This window comes from Triticum urartu, chromosome 1A, assembly GCF_056163025.1.
Source record: "Triticum urartu cultivar PI428250 chromosome 1A, HENAU_Tu73, whole genome shotgun sequence".
NCBI lineage: Eukaryota > Viridiplantae > Streptophyta > Magnoliopsida > Poales > Poaceae > Triticum > Triticum urartu.
In genome coordinates, this window is record NC_141873.1 from 343,111,393 (window position 1) to 343,123,859 (window position 12,467).

Sequence of the window (12,467 nt, forward strand, 5' to 3'; positions counted from 1 at the left end):
AGTATGCACCATTGCCAAAGTTCGTCGTGCCCAGACACCACGTGATGATCGGGTGTGATAAGCTCTACGTCCATCTACAACGGGTGCAAGCCAGTTTTGCACACGCAGAATACTCAGGTTAAACTTGACGAGACCAGCATATGCAGATATGGCCTCGGAACACTGAGACCGAAAGGTCGAGCGTGAATCATATAGTAGATATGATCAACATAGTGATGTTCACCATTGAAAACTACTCCATTTCATGTGATGATCGGTTATGATTTAGTTGATTTGGATCACGTGATCACTTAAAAGATTAGAGGGATGTCTTTCTAAGTGGGAGTTCTTAAGTAATATGATTAATTGAACTTAAATATATCATGAACTTAGTACCTGATAGTATCTTGCTTGTCTATGTTTGATTGTAGATAGATGGCTCGTGTTGTTGTTCCATTGAATTTAATGTGTTCTTTGAGAAAGCAAAGTTGAAAGATGATGGTAGCAATTACATGGACTGGGTCCGTAACTTGAGGATTATCCTTATTGCTGCTCGGAAGAATTACGTCCTGGAAGCACCGCTGAGTGCCAGGCCTGCTGCTGATGCAACTGTAGACGCTAAGAACGCCTGGCAGAGCAAAGCTGATGACTACTCGATAGTTCAGTGTGCCATGCTTTACGGCTTAGAACCGGGACTTCAACGACGTTTTGAACGTCATGGAGCATATGAGATGTTCCAGGAGTTGAAGTTAATATTTCAAGCAAATGCCGAGATTAAGAGATATGAAGTCTCCAATAAGTTCTATAGCTGCAAGATGGAGGAGAATAGTTCTGTCAGTGAACATATACTCAGAATTTCTGGGTACCATAATCACTTAACTCAGCTGGGAGTTAATCTTCCAGTTGATAGTCTCATTGACAGAGTTCTACAATCACTGCCACTAAGCTACAAGAGCTTCGTGATGAACTATAATATGCAAGGGATGAATAAATCAATTCCCGAGCTCTTCGCAATGCTAAAGGCAGCAGAGGTAGAAATCAAGAAGGAGCATCAAGTGTTGATGGTCAACAAGACCACCAGTTTCAAGAAAAAGGGCAAAGGGAAGAAGAAGGGGAACTTCAAGAAGAACAGCAAGCAAGTTGCTGCTCAGGAGAAGAAACCCAAGTCTGGACCTAAGCCTGAAATTGAGTGCTTCTACTGCAAGCAGACTGGTCACTGGAAGCAGAACTGGCCCAAGTATTTGGCGGATAAGAAGGATGGCAAGGTGAACAAAGGTATATGTGATATACATGTTATTGAGGTGTACCTTACTAGAGCTCACAGTAGCACCTGGGTATTTGATACTGGTTCTGTTGCTAATATTTGCAACTCGAAACAAGGACTACGGATTAAGCGAACACTGGCAAAGGACAAGGTGACGATGCGCGTGGGAAATGGTTCCAAAGTCAATGTGATCGCGGTCGGCACGCTATCTCTACATCTATCTTCGGGATTAGTATTAGACCTAAATAATTGTTATTTGGTGCCAGCGTTGAGCATGAACATTATATCTGGATCTTGTTTGATGCGAGACGGTTATTCATTTAAATCAAAGAATAATGGTTGTTCTATTTATATGAGTAATATCTTTTATGGTCATGCACCCTTGAAGAGTGGTCTATTTTTGATGAATCTCGATAGTAGTGATACACATATTCATAATGTTGAACCCAAAAGATGCAGAGTTGATAATGATAGTGCAACTTATTTGTGGCACTGCCGTTTAGGTCATATCGGTGTAAAGCGCATGAAGAAACTCCATACTGATGGACTTTTGGAACCACTTGATTATGAATCACTTGGTACTTGCGAACCGTGCCTCATGGGCAAGATGACTAAAATGCTGTTCTCCGGAACTATGGACAGAGCAACAGATTTATTGGAAATCATACATACAAATGTATGTGGTCCGATGAATGTTGAGGCTCGTGGCGGATATCGTTATTTTCTCACCTTCACAGATGATTTAAGAAGATATGGGTATATCTACTTAATGAAGCATAAGTCTGAAACATTTGAAAAGTTCAAAGAATTTCAGAGTGAAGTTGAAAATCATCGTAACAAGAAAATAAAGTTTCTACGGTCTGATCATGGAGGAGAATATTTGAGTTACGAGTTTGGTCTACATTTGAAACAATGCGGAATAGTTTCGCAACTCATGCCACCCGGAACACCACAGCGTAATGGTGTGTCCGAACATCGTAATCGTACTTTACTAGATATGGTGTGATCTATGATGTCTCTTACAGATTTACCGCTATCATTTTGGGGTTATGCTTTAGAGACGGACGCATTCACATTAAATAGGGCACCATCGAAATCCGTTGAGACGACGCCTTATGAACTGTGGTTTGGCAAGAAACCAAAGTTGTCGTTTCTGAAAGTTTGGGGCTGCGATGCTTATGTGAAAAAGCTTCAACCTAATAAGCTCGAATCCAAATCGGAGAAATGTGTCTTCATATGATACCCAAAGGAGACTGTTGGGTACACCTTCTATCACAGATCTGAAGGCAAGACATTCGTTGCTAAGAATGGATCCTTTCTAGAGAAGGAGTTTCTCTCAAAAGAAGTGAGTGGGAGGAAAGTGGAACTTGATGTGGTAACTATACCTGCTCCTCTATTGGAAAGTAGTTCATCACAGAAACCGGTTTCTGTGACGCCTACACCAATTAGTGAGGAAGTTAATGATGATGATCATGGAACTTCAGATCAAGTTATTACCGAACCTCGTAAATCAACCAGAGTAAGATCCGCACCAGAGTGGTACGGTAATCCTGTTATGGAAGTTATGCTACTAGATCATGATGAACCTATGAACTATGAAGAAGCGATGGTGAGCCCAGATTCCGCAAAATGGCTTGAGGCCATGAAATCTGAGATGGGATCCATGTATGAGAACAAAGTATGGACTTTGGTTGACTTGCCCGATGATCGGCAAGCAATTGAGAAAGAATGGATCTTCAAGAAGAAGACTGACGCTTACGGTAATGTTACTGTCTATAAAGCTTGACTTGTTGCAAAAGGTATTCAACAAGTTCAAGGGATTGACTACGATGAGACCTTCTCACCCGTAGCGATGCTTAAGTCTGTCCGAATCATGTTAGCAATTGCCGCATTTTATGATTATGAAATTTGGCAAATGGATGTCAAAACTGCATTCCTGAATGGATTTCCGGAAGAAGAGTTGTATATGATTCAACCGGAAGGTTTTGTCGATCCAAAGGGAGCTAACAAAGTGTGCAAGCTCCAGCGATCCATTTATGGACTGGTGCAAGCCTCTCGGAGTCGGAATAAATGCTTTGATAGTGTGATCAAAGCATTTGGTTTTATAAAGACTTTTGGAGAAGCCTGTATTTACAAGAAAGTGAGTGGGAGCTCTGTAGCATTTCTGATATTATATGTGGATGACATATTGCTGATTGGAAATGATATAGAATTTCTGGATAGCATAAAGGGATACTTGAATAAGAGTTTTTCAATGAAAGACCTCGGTGAAGCTACTTACATATTGGGCATCAAGATCTATAGAGATAGATCAAGACGCTTAATTGGACTTTCACAGAGCACATACCTTGACAAAGTTTTGAAGAAGTTCAAAATGGATCAAGCAAAGAAAGGGTTCTTGCCTGTGTTACTAGGTGGGAAGTTGAGTAAGACTCAATGCCCGACCACTGCAGAAGATAGAGAGAAAATGAAAGATGTTCCCTATGCTTCAGCCATAGGCTCTATCATGTATGCAATGCTGTGTACCAGACATGATGTGGCCTTGCTATAAGTCTAGCAGGGAGGTACCAAAGTAATCCAGGAGTGGATCACTGGAGAGTGGTCAAGAATATCCTGAAATACCTGAAAAGGACTTAGGATATGTTTGTCATTTATGGAGGTGACAAAGAGCTCAACATAAACGGTTACGTTGATGCAAGCTTTGACACTAATTCGGACGATTCTAAATCGCAAACCGGATACGTGTTTAAATTAAACGCTGGAGCTGTCAGTTGGTGCAGTTCTAAACAAAGCATTATGGCGGGATCTACATGTGAAGCGGAGTACATAGCTGCTTCGGAAGTAGCAAATGAAGGAGTCTGGATGAAGGAGTTCATATCCGATCTAGGTGTCATACCTAGTGCATCTGGTCCAATGAAAATATTTTGTGACAATACTGGTGCAATTGCCTTGGCGAAGGAATCCAGATTTCACAAGAGAACCAAGCACATCAAGAGACGCTTCAATTCCATCCGGGATCTAGTCCAGGTGGGAGACATAGAAATTTGCAAGATACATACGGATCTAAATGTTGCAGACCTGTTGACTAAGCCTCTTCCACGAGCAAAACATGATCAGCACCAAGGCTCCATGGGTGTTAGAATCATTACTGTGTAATCTAGATTATTGACTCTAGTGCAAGTGGGAGACTGAAGGAAATATGCCCTAGAGGCAATAATAAAGTTATTATTTATTTCCTTATATCATGATAAATGTTTATTATTCATGCTAGAATTGTATTAACCGGAAACATAATACATGTGTGAATACATAGACAAACAGATTGTCACTAGTATGCCTCTACTTGACTAGCCCGTTGATCAAAGATGGTTATGTTTCCTGACCATAGACATGAGTTGTCATTTGATTAATGGGGTCACATAATTAGGAGAATGTTGTGATTGGCATGACCCATTCCATTAGCTTAGCACCTGATCGTTTAGTATGTTGCTATTGCTTTCTTCATGACTTATACATGTTCCTATGACTATGAGATTATGCAACTTCCGTTTACCGGAGGAACACTTTGTGTGCTACCAAATGTCACAACGTAACTGAGTGATTATAAAGGTGCTCTACAGGTGTCTCCAAAGGTACTTGTTGGGTTGGCGTATTTCGAGATTAGGATTTGTCACTCCGATTGTCGAAGAGGTATCTCTGGGCCCTCTCGGTAATACACATCACTTAAGCCTTGCAAGCATTGCAACTAATGAGTTAGTTGCAGGATAATGTATTACGGACGAGTAAAGAGACTTGCCGGTAACGAGATTGAACTAGATATTGAGATACCGACGATCGGATCTCGGGCAAGTAACATATCGATGACAAAGGGAACAACATATGTTGTTGTGCGGTTTGACCGATAAAGATCTTCGTAGAATATGTGGGAGCCAATATGAGCATCCAGGTTCCGCTATTGGTTATTGACCGGAGACGTGTCTCGGTCATGTCTACATAGTTCTCGAACCCGTAGGGTCCGCACACTTAACGTTACGATGACGGTTATATTATGAGTTTATATGTTTTGATGTACCGAAGGTTGTTCGGAGTCCCGGATGTGATCAAGGACATGACGAGGAGTCTCGAAATGGTCGAGACATGAAGATTGATATATTGGAAGCCTATGTTTGGATGTCGGAAGTGTTCCAGGTGAAATCGGGATTTTACCGGAGTACCGGGAGGTTACCGGAACCCCCCGGGGGCTTAATGGGCCTACATGGGCCTTAGTGGAAATAGAGGGAAGCAAGGGGGGTGTGGGGCGCGCCCCCCAAGGCCCAAACCGAATTGTTTTAGGGCAGGGGGGGTCGGCCCCCTCTTTCCTTCTCCCCCTCTCTCTTTCCTTCTCCCGAATCCTATTCCAACTAGGAAAGGGGGGAGTCCTACTCCCGGTGGGAGTAGGACTCCTCCTGGCGCGCCCTCTCCCTGGCCGGCCGCACCCCCCTTGCTCCTTTATATACCGGGGCAGGGGGGCACCCCATAGACACAACAATTGATCGTTTGATCCTTTAGCCGTGTGTGGTGCCCCCCTCCACCATAGTCCACCTCGATATTACTGTAGCGGTGCTTAGGCGAAGCCCTACGTCGGTAGAACATCAACATCGTCACCACGCGGTCGTGCTGACAAAACTCTCCCTCAACACTTGGCTGGATCGGAGTTCGAGGGACGTCATCGGGCTGAATGCGCGCTGAACTCGGAGGTGTCGTACGTTCGGTACTTGATTGCTCGGATCGTGAAGACGTACGACTACATCAACCGCGTTGTGCTAACGCTTCCGCTTTCGGTCTACGAGGGTACGTAGACAACACTCTCCCGTCTTGTTGCTATGCATCACCATGATCTTGCGTGTGCGTATTAATTTTTTTTAAATTACTACGTTCCCCAACAGGCATCGGGACTGCAGTTACATGTTTTCAGGGAAAACCTTTTATCTGGTCTCTTTTTTTAAAGGAGGATAACCTCCAGCCTCTGCATCAATCGATGCATGCAGCCATGTTATTAAATAAAAATGTAACAAAGTCTTAAGGTCCAAAGAGGCTCATAAACTAAGTAGTAGTTGAAAGAAAATAAATCTGAAAAGCGCCACATCCGGCGATATACAGCTGAAAAGTGCCACATCCGGCAATAAAAAACAAGCTACGATGCCTACACACCTAGCATATTATTAGCTCACCACCCAAATCGGCTGAAGACAGCCAGTGTTATCGTCTCCCAGCGGTTGCACCCAATAACCATAAGTTTCCTGAAGTCCGCATGAGTGAGTAAGGACCACATACGGATCCAAGCTGTAGGCTATGTAGATAACCTGCAAAAAAATAATGAATGTCGTCCCACTAAAAATCATATCATTCCTAGTATTCCATATAACCCAAAATAGTGCACATATTCCTATCCGAATATGCTTAGCTATGTGTATGTCCACTTCATTAAGCCACATCCTAAATAACGTGTTTATGCTCCTTGGGAGATGAACGTTAAAAGCTATATGAATTGATCGGCATAATAATTTTTCAAGAGGACTTTCGAGAAAGAGGTGTTTAATCGTTTCATTTCGATCACAAAGACAACACCTTGAGTTCCCAACCCAATTCTTTTTCACCAAGTTATCTTTGATTAGGATGACTTCTTTATGGATGAACCACATAAATTTTTAATTCGAAGTGGAACTTTAATCTTCCAAATGTGCAAAGACCTCGACAATGGCCCGGAATCAATTAGGTCCGAATACATGGATTTCACTGAGAAGATTCCCATCGTGGTTAACTTCGAGAGAATTGAATCCGACTAATCGAGTAGGTGAACATCCATCAATTTACGAACCAGGTGCAACCATGCATTCCAACAGTCCCCTACTAGGGATCTCCTAAATTGGATATTAAGCGGTATCGAGTCTAATACTGTGGCAACATAATGCTCCTTACGTTGTACAATATTATATAAGGAGCGATATTGCAAAGCCAAAGACGTCTCTCCTAGCCATGTATCCTCCCAGAATCTACTAGTGGTAACATTACCAACTACGAACTTCACCCGTTGGAAGAAATTTACTTTCGTTCTCATTAACCCCTTCCAAAAGGGTGAGTCCGTTGGCCTAGCAGTGACTTGGGCCAAAGTCTTAGAATGTAGGTACTTATTCCGCAAGATTTGTACCCACATACCCTCGATCTCCATAGATAATCTGTATAGCCATTTGATAAGCAGACATCTATTCTTTACATCCAAACTTTCGATCCCTAACACGCCCTGGTCTTTTGGCCTACATATGGTATCCCATCTAGCCAATATGTACTTCCTCTTGGCCTCATCACTTTGCCAAAAGAATCGGGATCTATAGAAGTCAGTCTTTTCCGTACCCCTACCGGTACTTCAAAGAAAGAAAGAAGGAACATCAGTAGGCTTGTCAAAACCGAATTTATCAAAACCAACTGACCTCCGTAATACGTTAGCTTACCCTTCCAGCAGATTAGTTTCTTTTCAAATCGATCATCTATACATTTCCATTCCTTATTTATTAAATGTCTACGTGGGATCCCTAGATAACTAAAAGGTAAGGATCCCATTTCACAACCGAACAAATTTCTATAATCATCTTATTCCTCTTTGGTTCTTCCAGAGCAGAAAAAATCACTTTTATTAAAGTTGATTTTGAGCCCAGACAGTTGTTCGAAAAGACATAATACAAGCTTCATATTCCTAGCTTTTACAAGATCATGCTCCATGAATATAATAGTACCATCCGCGTATTGTGGAACGGAGACACCCCCTCTACAAGGTGGGGGACGAGTCCTCCTACTTGGCCACTCTCTTTGGCTTGACCAATATGTACTGCCAACATATTCGCTACAATGTTAAACAACATATGAGACATGGAGTCTTCGTGTCGTAACCCCTTTCGTGTCTGAAAATAATGTCTTGTATCATCATTGACTTTTGTTCCGACACTTTCTTTCTATGGACATTTCACTTGGGAGCCTGCTCTCCTGGTCAAACGCGACAGAAGTGATGTCCGGAACCAAGATCTTTGATCCTATCAAGACTCCGCTCCTGATACTGTGGATGGAGCGCTTTAGCAAGCCCGGCGGTTTCCTAGATCAGACGATGGTCGTGGTATGGTTTTGCTTGGTGACGCGTTTTCTCTTGGGGGCATTGTCCCGAAGGTGACTCGTGGTTTATGTTGGTGGTCATTAGCATCTCATGTGGCAACATTGATGTGGATGAGTGAGATCGGGGTTACGATAAATTTGTGGTAGTCGGCTCTTCGGCATATTTCTAGCGTCCTAAGGATCGTTTTCTTACAAAAGAGTCGGTGCTGCGGCAGCTAGGGCCGGCTGACAACGCCGACTTTTCCATCGAATGGTTTAGCTAGGCGATCCTTCATGGCCCCAACCTTCACATTTCTTTATCCTAGCTCACCTTCAGACTAGGAGCTGCCTTGCCTCCGGCGTGTGTGGCCGGTAGTTTGGCATAAGCCGGCAGGTCTCGTGTGCTCATTCTAGCAAGGTGTCGTTCCGCTTGCCCATGCATAAGTGGTGACGATGACAGTTTGTGGACAACCTCAGCGGCGGTTCGGTGGCGTTTGTTGATCCCGTAGGTAGCAAGGTCGCTCAGGTGCTCGCTATGGACACGTTGCATCGGTTTTCTCTCGGTTTTTTGTATTAACAGGGCTAATTTTTTTTCTCAATTAAAAAAATTGGGTCAAATGGACTTTGGATAGAAAAAACTGTACTAGGTCTGTTTAGGACACATGTAGATGTGACATAATTATGTCACATCTAAACTGATGTCCACTCTGTTTGTGGTTTATTTTTTTTCTAGTTTTTTTTTCTTGTTGCTGCATTATGTATTTATGAGAGTTTAGATGTGACATCATTAAAAAAACATTTAGATGTAAATTAGACAAACTGAGTGCTAGTGCGTCATGCTATACGAACGTTGGCTTGTGCCGCACTGCACAAAGACATAAGCCGATACGTCACGGGAGTCAATGCCCCAACCTTCGTGGCCTCTTAAGCTAGCGGTCAAAAGTTGGGTTTGACCGATCTATTCAAACTGATAAGTACAGACTATACCAAACAGATGTGTCAGTTTACCTAGCCTTCTTCTCCAAGTTGGGCATGTTCATCATGGGGATCTTGCTTGCACGCTCCCAGTTTGCAAGCATCACGGATGACGCATCCAAACTAGCAAACCAAACACTATATATAGATGATCCACATAACTATGATCCACCAACCACCTAACGAAACACAAGCCAAAACAAGCAGCTCAACCTTACATACACAGATCTAGATGGCCGGAGGAGATGACTTGAAGCTGCTCGGCGCTTGGGCGAGTCCATTTGTCACCAGGGTGAAGCTTGCGCTGAGCTTCAAGGGCCTGAGCTTCGAGGATGTTGAGGAGGACCTCAGCAACAAGAGCGAGCTCCTCCTCAGCTCGAACCCGGTGCACAAGAAGGTGCCCGTGCTCGTCCACAACGGGAAACCCATTTGCGAGTCAGTGATCATCGTTCAGTACATCGATGAGGCGTTCCTCGTCGGCCCCTCTCTTCTTCCCTCTGACCCCTACGAACGTGCAATTGCCCATTTTTGGGCCGCCTACATTGACGATAAGGTTTCACATCTATCTTTTTGTGCATTGAAATTTATGGCACGGGCATTCGGGGTTTGATTTTACCAACTTAATGTGATTTTGTGCAGCTCGTCACCCCATGGGTACAGTCGTTGAGGGCCAAGACAGAGGAGGAGAAGTCCGAGGGGGTTAAGCAGACATTTGCCGCGGTGGAGACACTGGAAGGAGCCCTGAGGGAGTGCTCCAAGGGAGAGGGCTACTTTGGTGGTGAGACCGTTGGGCTTGTGGACATTTCACTTGGGAGCCTGCTCTCCTGGTTGATTGCAACAGAAGTGATGTCTGGAACCAAGATCTTTGATCCTGTTAAGACTCCGCTCCTGGCAGCGTGGATGGGGCGCTTTAGTGAGCTCGACGCTGCCAAGGCGGCGTTGCCAGAAGTTGATAGGGTGGTCGAATTTGCCAAGAAGAGACAGGCACAGGCTGATGCCGCCGCCGCTGCTTCGGAGACCAAGTAAACGTCATGGAAACATGAGTCCCATTGAATAAAAAAGAGTGCATGTTTTCTACATAGCATATATGATTGTTGTTTGTATATCGATTCTTGATGTAATGGTGCCAGGGAAAATTAGTGCATGTGATATTTTGTGAAGGTTTTAAGATCATTTGTAATATTTTGTAAAGTTTTAACATCATTTAGTACTTGTATTCTTTTGGAAATCCGTATTTCTGTTCTTGCCATTTGATTAGTTTCACTTCTTAGAAAGTAAGGTTGGACCAAGTCTGCGACATTTATTTTGAGGCGGAGGGAGTATCTAACTAAATACTTCATTCATTTCAGAATAAAGATCATTTAAAAGCTGAGCACATCAACTCATGACAAACTGAAAGTGTTCTCCGGACAACTCGTCATGAAAATTTGCATGCAGGAAGATGATTCAACAATATTTGTTGCCCCCAAAATTAATATTTTTATTTCTAAACTATATATTTTTATATTTTATATTTCACGAGGGTGCATTGGAGAAAGAGTGTAGAAACTCCATGACTCTTGCTGATGTAAAGAGTTATTCTTATACTTCTTCCATTCCTAAGTATAAGTATTTTAAAGAGTAGATATATTTTAAAGTATAGATTTATTCATTTTGCTCAGTATGTATTTCATATTGAAATCTTTAGAAAGACTTTATTTAAAAACGAGGAAGTAGTATTATTACGTCAAGCAGCTGATAGGTTTACACACAAATGACGATCAAAAGATACAGTACCTTAGAACAGTACACGATGTAGCAATAAATTCTTTTTAGGCAAATATGGAAAATAAATCATCACATAACGGGTACAGGGGTATTCCTAGTAGTTCCAACACCTAATGCCAGCTTAGTTTACTGACGCTGTGAAGCTGCAGCGACAGAGATGGCCTGTGCCTGCCTCGTCTTGAACTCGACCATCCTATTAACGTCCGGCATGACGGCCTTGGCAGCGGCAAGCTCGTCGAAGCGCTGCATCCACGCGGCCAGCAATGGGGTCTTAGCAGGGTCAAACATCTTGGCCCCGGACATCACCTCAGCCGCGTGCACCCACGTGAGCAGGCTGCCCAGCACGACGTCGACGAGCCCGACATTGTCGCCGCCGAAGAAGCCCTTGCCCTTGGGGCACTCCCTCAGGGCTCCTTCCAGGGTCTCCACGGCGATGAGCGTCTGCTCCATCCACTCAGACTTCTCCTCCTCCGTCTTGCCCCTGAACGACCGCACCCATGGGATCACGAGCTGCATAGACACACGCGCGTCACTTGAATGATCAGTAAAACTACGTAGCTGAACAGAAAAAGAATAACGTGTGAAACCTTGTCATCGATGTAGGAGGCCCAGAAGCGAGCGACCGCGCGCTGGTGGGGGTCGGAGGGGAGGAGGGAGCGGCCGATGTCGGCGAATGCTTCGTCGATGTACTGCAGGAGGCTTGGGTGAAGCCTTTCTTCGGCCCTCTCCTGGCGGCGTGGGTGGAGCGCTTTGGCGCGCTGGACGCCGCCAAGGCTGTCCTGCCGGCCGTCGACAGAGTGGTCGAACTCGCCAAGATGAGACAGGCGCAGGCTGCAGCCCCGGCCACGGCAGGAGGCAACTAAGCTGCCCATAACCACGTGTTTAAACATCAGCAGCTTGGAGTATGCAATGCTACGTTGCCAACACCAGGGCATGTTGTTGATTGTTGTATTGGTTCCCTTGCTCTTGCAAATAAAAATGTTCCCAGCAATCATCAAAATTGGCAGGCCGACCAAGCGGTTAGCTTGGTGAGCTAACAATAAAAATTGCAAATTGCAAACAAAATCAGCAGGGCGGAGCGTGGTAAAAGAAACAAAAATCACAAGAGGTAGTATCCTTCATATACCTAAGGGTGTGGATAGGCCCCAATCAAGTGGCATACTCCCTCCATTTTTATATACAAGGCCACTATGGAATATATATTCTACATCTATACAAGACCACCAACTATGGAATATACATTCTACATCTATACGAGGCCACCAACACTAATCGAGGCAAAGTTAATGATATTTTCTCGTACTAACAACTTGTTTAATACTTGCATGCATGCAGTCATAATGACAATCAGCTACTTCCTCCA

At 43.9% G+C, this 12,467-nt stretch overlaps 3 protein-coding genes across 3 annotated transcripts; 2 read left to right on the forward strand and 1 right to left on the reverse strand.

Annotated features, from left to right (window-relative positions):
• Positions 1 to 414: 414 nt before the first annotated feature.
• Positions 415 to 7,068, forward strand: LOC147991152 (uncharacterized). The gene is made up of 2 exons (XM_087538544.1): positions 415 to 1,326; positions 6,971 to 7,068. The coding sequence occupies exons 1-2, from the start codon at positions 492 to 494 to the stop codon at positions 7,066 to 7,068; spliced, it is 933 nt and encodes a 310-aa protein (XP_087394670.1). The 5' UTR covers positions 415 to 491.
• Positions 7,069 to 9,502: 2,434 nt separating this feature from the next.
• Positions 9,503 to 10,567, forward strand: LOC125510224 (putative glutathione S-transferase GSTU6). The gene is made up of 2 exons (XM_048675340.2): positions 9,503 to 9,890; positions 9,977 to 10,567. Exons 1-2 carry the CDS (start codon positions 9,570 to 9,572, stop codon positions 10,361 to 10,363), a joined length of 708 nt encoding a protein of 235 aa, XP_048531297.1. The 5' UTR covers positions 9,503 to 9,569; the 3' UTR covers positions 10,364 to 10,567.
• A 566-nt stretch (positions 10,568 to 11,133) lies between these two features.
• Positions 11,134 to 11,999, reverse strand: LOC125510211 (putative glutathione S-transferase GSTU6). Its single transcript, XM_048675314.2, has 2 exons — positions 11,692 to 11,999; positions 11,134 to 11,614 (listed from the first exon to the last, which is right to left on the reverse strand). Exons 1-2 carry the CDS (start codon positions 11,992 to 11,994, stop codon positions 11,231 to 11,233), a joined length of 687 nt encoding a protein of 228 aa, XP_048531271.2. The 5' UTR covers positions 11,995 to 11,999; the 3' UTR covers positions 11,134 to 11,230.
• Between the last annotated feature and the right edge of the window lie 468 nt (positions 12,000 to 12,467).